At 49.4% G+C, this 8,037-nt stretch overlaps 1 protein-coding gene across 1 annotated transcript; it reads right to left on the bottom strand.

Annotated features, from left to right (window-relative positions):
• Positions 1–698: 698 nt before the first annotated feature.
• On the bottom strand, positions 699–1,461 carry LOC119462230 (protein TsetseEP-like). The gene is given in 2 exon segments (XM_037723577.2): positions 699–1,013; positions 1,015–1,461. Coding segments are annotated over 2 exon segments (651 nt in total). The 3' UTR covers positions 699–809.
• Between the last annotated feature and the right edge of the window lie 6,576 nt (positions 1,462–8,037).

The raw sequence follows: 8,037 nt of genomic DNA, 5'->3' as shown, positions 1-8,037 counted from the left end.
CCTATTTATTTACCTTATAGGGCACATGTTGGAGCCAAGCAGCAGTGAACTCATGTCCCCTTAACAGATATCCCAACACAGATATGTGTCCCTGAAATATGCTAGAAAAAGCACGGTTGTTACAGTAAAGATCATCGGGAACTGCGTAGCGCAAGTATTTGGGACGCTGTTAGCTGGAACGCCAATGTATTTCGTAGCGCACTTCAACGCCACACATCACGAAAGTGATGCCAACCTAAAGATTTATGATACGCAATCATCACTTCACTACGACCCGGCTTCAATTTCGCACCTTCAGTTGTTGCATTTCTGCAAGTTTACTGCAGAAATGCAGAGAAAAAAAAAAACTAAAACTAGCCGAAATGAACAAATAACGCTATTTTTATATCGCGAAAGCGCACAATTAAACAAGTATTTCAAAAGAAAGAAAGACGTCGCTGGCTTGCAGTGAACCCAAGTATAGTTGCTGTTCTGGGCGCGCCGTCTCCAAATTCTTTCAGTGCTTTTTTGGGGGTTCGGCTTTCAGGTGGCCGATCATCAGACCGCGATGGCGTTTGAGGAAATTTAGGTGAAGCCGTCCTGTGCCGGCGCAAATGGTCCACACGCCTTCGGATTTCGGGGTCCTTGCAGTTGGGTTGCTGCTGCTTTACCATCTACACTATTTTGGAGATCTGGCGCTCCACCTTGCTCGCCGTAGAAGAGCCTCCGAGGCTGGACCACATGGACTGGATATCCAGGCGTGTACCAGGAACCTGCTTCATACGGCCGGGAAATTCATTAAACCTTTACATCGGCGGCCGCTTGGCCGACTAGCTGAACTTGTCGACTGGGGGCACTGGTCGGGGCACTGGTCGGGGCACTGGTCGGGGAACTGGTCGGGGAACTGGTCGGGGCACTGGTCGGGGCACTGGTTGGGGCACTGGTTGGGGCACTGGTTGGGGCACTGGTTGGGGCACTGGTCGGGGCACTGGTCGGGGCACTGGTCGGGGCACTGGTCGGGGCACTGGTTCGGGGCACTGGTTGGGGCATTGGTTGGGGCACTGGTTGGGGCACTGGTTGGGGCACTGGTTGGGGCACTGGTTGGGGCACTGGTTGGGGCACTGGTTGGGGCACTGGTCGGGGCACCGGTCGGGGCACCGGTCGGGGCACTGGTCGGGGCACTGGTCGGGGCACTGGTTGGGGCACTGGTTGGGGCACTGGTAGGTACACTGGTCGGGTCACTGAAGGGGGCACTGGACAGGGTCTTGCGTCAATTGGAAGCGTGTGCTGCTTCACCTGGGGCTTGGGACGAGGGGGTGGAGACCTCTGACGCAGTGGTGCCCATGGAGGCTGCAGGATGACTTGGGCGTGCGCCCCATTCGTGCCAGTGGGCCTCCGCTCGTTCATGGCGGGGTGGTTCTTCGTTACCTCCGCCGCATTCTGTGGTGGTGCTTGTGGTGTTCCCTTGCGAAGCTTGTCCATCTTGACGCAAAGCTGCTGCGTGTCGCTCACATGGCTCCCTTGGAGAGTTCTCAGCCCTCTCCTTGAGCTCCGCAATTTCTGCGTCACACTTATCCAGCTGCGGCTGCAATTCAGTGAACGGGGCAGGGTCCCATCCATGGGTATGGGCCTCGGCATCGCAAGTGTCCTGCACCGCCTGTAGGGCTGGTGACTCGCATCGAGGAAGTGAGGGCACCTGGGTCCAGCCGTTCTTGATTCGGCGCTTTTTCTGCTTTGTCGTCGCCATACACGGCGGCACCGTAATTGCTCCTCGGCAAGCTAGCACGCGCGGACTGAGATTCGTTGTAACGAGCCCCCACGTACTGGCGTCCACTGCCGTTGGTAGACGCCAAGCAAGGCCCGGTACTAGCTTCATCGTGGACCAGGGATGAGCAGTTGCAGTCATCATCTTGGTCATCGGAGTGCTGGTAGTAGATGAGCGAGTACAAGTGCTCGTGAAGGACTCGAAATCCTGGGTGCCGGTCCAGGAAGGCGACGATTTGCTGGGCCTTCGAAGGGCTCAGCGCTTTCAGCAGGTCATCCTCCTGGGACCGGTCGTTCTCCTGCAGGAATTCTCGCAGCTGCTTCACGATGGCCACCACATTTGACCCGGTGAGAGCCTTCGGCTGTGGTTTTTCGCGTACGATGACTTGTTCCTCTCTAATGAAACTTGTTGGATTTTCGACAACCTCGAATGCGCTTACTTCGTACTGCTTCCTGTCAGAATTAGGCTCGCTACTGTCCGATGATGACGTCGTTCTTGGAGTCGTCAAAAGCTCACCTTTCAAATATGGCTTGGAAGTAGCTGCTTCTCTCGCGTTTCTGGCAACATCACACCGGCGCTCGCCTTCGTTAGGTTTCTGCTCCAACGCATGAAGGGCGAAGAGTTCTGGTAGGCTTGGCTTCATGTTGGACGGCAAGTTACTGGGACAACTGCTTGCCGAGCCGAACGACCGCTTGGACTTCAACTTCCTCCTGCTGTGATTTTTTGGAGCAGTTGACATATCTGGAAGCTGGACAGACACTGATGGCAAAGCTCCGGGAGCGCTGGTTCTGGCAGCCAGATTCCGATGAGACGTGGAACGATTTTATCGCGAGCAGAACGCGCAGCTCGCGCCCGGACCGTGCATCCAAAGAACCAGACAGCGAGTCACGTGATGCCCAGCCCGATGTTTGAATTAGTGCTTATCCGAAGCCATCTTCGTTCCGAGAATGTTTTGTCGTGCTGCTGTCACGTAGAACGCATTTCTTGTCCGGCAAACGCTGCAAGGCTTCTTGCATCCCTTTTGAAGCCTAGATAAATTAACCGTTTTTTGTGTGTTGTTCTTTCTCGGTTTCTCGTTTGATGCCTCCGGGCCCTTGGATATTGCTCGGAGTTGAATTGCTGGTTGTACCAAAAATATTGCACGATTGCACTGTCGGGGGTAAGGTTGGCATAAACGACAAAGCGGCAGTGGGGAGTATGCTGCAAAGATGAAAGACGAAAATGAAGATACTGCATCACTTGCTGTGCACAGTCATCATCATCATCAAGAAACAGAGAAAAAGTGTGCACAGAAACAAGGAGAAGAGTTTACTGCCGCACTCTGCAGTTCTTCCGACTCTGAACCTCTGGTTCGTCTTTGCTGCAGCGCGAGTCGCACTTGAGCGCATTTTCTGCCGAGCCATTGCGTCGTGGCTTTCTAGCGAAGTGAGCTGTTTGAATGACTTCAACTTGCGTAATGCTGACGACCTTGCACTACAAGGCGGCGCTGGTTTTTGGCCGCTGTTCCGGTGGCCTGAAGCCTTGCCACCTTCTTGCATGCTTTGTGTTGTTTCTCGAGCGTTCCTTCAGTGAAATTTTGCATGCAGACCTACACGACTGTCATGCCGACATGTAAACAGTGCGTCTACGTGGACAGTTCAGGCCATAAGATAAATGATAATGCTCAACATGATTCAATGGAGTGCTCAATGCACCGACTATCTCTGAACTTGGCCGCTGCGTGGCCGTGCCGACTGTTTGCCCCTATTTCGCATGAATTGTTAACATTTCAGCGCAGTAGCTTTCATATACCAAGTCACTCTGTATTTAAATGAATGTGTACTACATAGACATGGCATTCGCTTGAATGAGTTGCGTCAAAGCCTCGGAAGCTATGTTGTCAAGTTTCTTGGGGCTAAGACGACGTTCTGGGCAACGCAGTGCGTAAAGTGATGCAGGGGGGGGGGGGGGGATAGGGAGGGGGGTTCGTGCTTTCATGAGTTTTTACGGAAGGACTCGGCCCCCCCCCCCCCCCCCCCCCCACCTCTCAGCAGGTCAACTGCAGCACTGCGGCAGCCATTCCACAAGCGCTGAAGTAATTTTCTTACCAGTAGTGCCTTTTGCGGGGCAATTCAAGTTACCCAATTTTGCAAACAATGATTTATTCGCGAATGATCGGTTGATGTGTCTATATATATATATTCAACAAGAAGAGAGGAAATCGAGGGGCCTGATTTTTATTATTCATATCATAAGATGCCAGCAAACCATGACACAAATAATGACACCAAGGACAACATAGGGGAAAGTAATGTTGTCCTTGGCGTCATTGCTTGCTGGCTTCTTACGGTATATACAGATATCAATATATCTATATAGGTTGAGCGGGCCATACTGTTCGTCGCCCGACGAGCCCCCCCCCCCCCCCCCTCTCCCCCTCCACGGAAGGGAAACATTAAGTCCTGCGAGCAACATGATCTTGATCTTGCTCATCAGTGTTGTGTTAGATGGAAAACACTTCCAAATGTAAATCTATTACCAAATAACCCGCAAGAAACTAACCTCTGATTTCTCCTACGCCATAAGTACCGCTCCAGTTCCTCGTGCGTCCGCGTATTCTTATCTTGGCGTTCACCTTGATTCCGACCTATCATGGTCCACCCATATTGAACAGATAACCGCGAAAGCTACGCAAGGATTTCTTCGCTGCATCTTAGGGAGCGGCCCATCCGACGTCCAAAAACTTGCTTACTTGTCTTTCGTTCGCCCGCAGGTCGATTATGCCTCGTCCATTTGGTTGCCATATCAGGAAGGTCTAATCTCCGCTATTGAAGCAGCGCAAAACCGTGCAGCTCGGTTCATCACGCACAACTATATACGATCGAAACTCCATAGTCAATAAAATTAAACACGACATTTCCCTTAAGTCTTTAGAAATGGGCCGCTATCTTGCCATTTTGTGTCTTTTCATAAATATATCTATAACTCATGGTCATGCAGTCTCTAGTTAAAAGTCGCGCATGTCTAGCAGGCTTCGTTAAGCTGTAGTCGCATATCGGGTCGCACGCTGTCTTACAATTCCTTTGCGCTCCTTCGTGCTATCTGCCTTTGGAATAGCCTTCCCGGTAAAATCGTTTCACTACCCGATCCAGTGGCCTTTCGGGAAATGCTGCAGCAGCATATGTTTCAGAAAAATCTATGATTATTGCCGCTGATTTCTTTTAGTTTGTATTTTTGACTATCTATTCTAATGATGACTGCGTATTTCTTGACTTTCTGGGTATCCATCAATGGTGTGGCTGCGATAATTGCAACATATATATATATATATATATATATATATATATATATATATATGAACAAGAGAAAAAGGAGTACGAAGGGGCTCGAACTGAGCTCCTCGACTTCCCTTCTTTTTCATTTATAGCGAGGGTCTCGAATATGGCAGCCTTGATGTCAGTAGGTAGCATACGAGGTTTTCTTAGCCACGTACATCGCCGAGCAAACTGCTCGTCTTCTTAGCGTCTCCAATCCGGATGCTTTCACACGCATAATTCAATTCACTGGTTTCCCGCTCACGTAGGGTCGGTCGAGGGTGCTCCTCCGAACCTCAATGAGTCTGCTCACGAGGCTGCGCGCGACCTCACCGACCGCGGTTCCTGTGTAAGGAGAGCCGACACCCCTCCCCCCCTACGGCCACAGGGATGCTCCCGCTACCCACAACGAGGTAACAAAATTCTTCTACGTGTCCAGAAGGGTCTTTCCAACCCCTTGTCCAAAATTGAATAGGGCGCAAGCTGTTTCGCTTAGACTTTTACAGACCGGCAGATATCCGTGTCTGGCCGTTCTGCACGAAGTTTACCCTGACGTATATCGCGACGATGCCTGCCCGTCCTGCGGGCGGACCTCCACTCTAGCACACATACTCTGGGAGTGCGGGTCGAGATACCCCAAGTTCAGCAAGGATGAGTGGGACTCGCTTCTGCGTAGCCCCGCTCTAGACACGAAAATGCTGGCTGTCCGGCGTGCCCGCGACCGGGCCGGTCGGCAAGACCTGCCGGTCCCGACGTGGGACTAGCCGGGTATGCGACGAGTTCGCGTCCTCGCCGGACCCCTAATAAAAGTTATTTCACTCACTTAGCCACGTGCCTGCTCTCCTATAACTTCAAGTGTTACGCGACGCTGTAGGGTAAAAAAGGATGATCCACATTCGTCCACCATGGCTCTGAGTGGCGCTGGCTATACAAACCCAGGGCTAGATCGAGTAAACATAAATGCCCAAGTTAGTGGACGGATTGGCAGCCGTCTCCGTAGCACCATTGGTAGTGCAACTCACGCGTAATACGGAGGTTGTGGGTTCGTCTCCCACCGGCGGCATGCTACCTTTTCGTCCACTTACACCTTTCCTTTTTTTCTGCTTATTTTGTACATTTCAAATTCAACCACAGCTAATTTCCCCAAGGCTTTCCCTCGCTTCATTGTCCATTGGCTGTATATGATCATGATATATATATATATATATATATATATATATATATATATATATATGTATAATGAGTCGGCATACAATGGCGTTACAGGAAAAGGACAAGCTATACGTTTGCGGATAGTTTCACAATATTCGCCCCCAAAATATTTCACGAAATAATTTAGTGAGCACTTATGTGGACGAAATGCGACAATGCTCGTGTACAGTCACCCGCGAAAGTTTACGGGGCACATATTTCACGACAAATGCGAATTTCCGCTCTGTTAAGGCGTAGCGCTTCCACTTTAATCTATCACAGTGTAGTTCGCAAAAACTACTACGGATCGAAGCTTTTCATTAGAGGATACGCGCACAGGCTTCACCTAAATGTGGCTCTTTTTTTTTTAAATACCGCCACTCGTGAACCTTTGCGGGTGACTGTACTTTTACTTATATGCTTGTTAACGAGCCCAAGATGGTCAAAATTGATCTGGGGTCACCCACTACAGCACTCCTCATAATCAGATCGTGGATTTGGCACCTGAGACCTCAGAATTTAACGTTTTGTTCATGAATCTGAGGTGGTCTATGCATGTTGCAAGACGCATACAAAAGAATGTTTGCGCTGCACCGTGGGGCATCAGTACTGACAGGGGATATCTGGCACACCTCGTGGCTACCAGGCTATCAGGCGGAGCCCTTGATCGAGGTCTCCTATCTGAATACATGGGAGAGAACTCGGCAAACACTGCACAGAATTTCATGCAATTTGTCGAATTTGATAGAAATAGCTACACTCTAATGACTGTAATATAAGAAGCGTATTTTAGGATTACGTTGTTGCTTTAATAAAAATTGTTGAAAATTTCAAATGAAAAAAAAAAACTGTGGCTAACAAGTTTACAACTCTAAGTCAACAATGAAAAATGATATGGCAATTCTTCAAAATGTGTCTAATAGTACATCTAAAGCGCGCACAATTGATCTATTATACATGGCTCTCATATGCATCAATAATATGCGAGTAGGGCTTTTGAAAACCCGTCGTAAACATTGTAACAAGTTCACATACGACAAAAATTAACATATCGAAATTTTCCGCTTTGAATGTTATAAGGGATGAAGTTTACATAAGTGCGATGTAGGTTTTTGATGCTGAATTACGGATTGGTGAACTTCGTGTTTGTATTTCTTCAAGCTTGTGAATTTTCGTGCAGAAAGGAAGGCCCTAAATAAAAATTTCCCTTCCAACAGACAATAGGATTTAACTTTGTCTCGAATGCAACAAGTTACATTAAAATGTTTCATAAAAGTATTTATGCGTTTTTCATGTACTTCAATGGGCGGAATCGGAGTTGGGCCGCAGCTAAAGCTTCCTTTTAAGTTGCGTGCAAGCATGCTGCAGCATAGAAGGCTTGGCTCCAGTCTGGGGGCCGACCTTTAAGGTTTCTATTCCAGATAAATTTGAATCACTGGCCTCTTCATGTACGGGGTCACCGGATGGTCGTACTATAGGATCAGCCGCTCATGCACGATCGTCAACGTTGCCGTCGTGAAGAGTGCGAGGTTAACACCGGGATCGTCTCAAAATAACCGGTAGGTCCCAGAAACTGTTAGACATCCAATTAAAATAAATTCTGAGGATTTACGCGCCAAAACCACGATATAATTACGAGGCACGCCGTTGTGGGGTACTCCGGATTAATTTTGACCACCTGGGGGTTCTTTATCGTGCATCCAATGCACGGTACACAGGAGCTGTTTGCATTTCGCCCCCATCTAAATGCAGCCACCACGGCCGGGATTCGATCTCAGCGCCGCCGGGTTTAGCAGCGTAATGCCAATG

The sequence above is a fragment of the Dermacentor silvarum genome, chromosome 8, assembly GCF_013339745.2.
Source record: "Dermacentor silvarum isolate Dsil-2018 chromosome 8, BIME_Dsil_1.4, whole genome shotgun sequence".
Classification (NCBI taxonomy): domain Eukaryota; kingdom Metazoa; phylum Arthropoda; class Arachnida; order Ixodida; family Ixodidae; genus Dermacentor; species Dermacentor silvarum.
The sequence above is the reverse complement of the archived record's forward strand: the minus strand, read 5'-3'. Positions and strand labels throughout refer to the sequence as shown.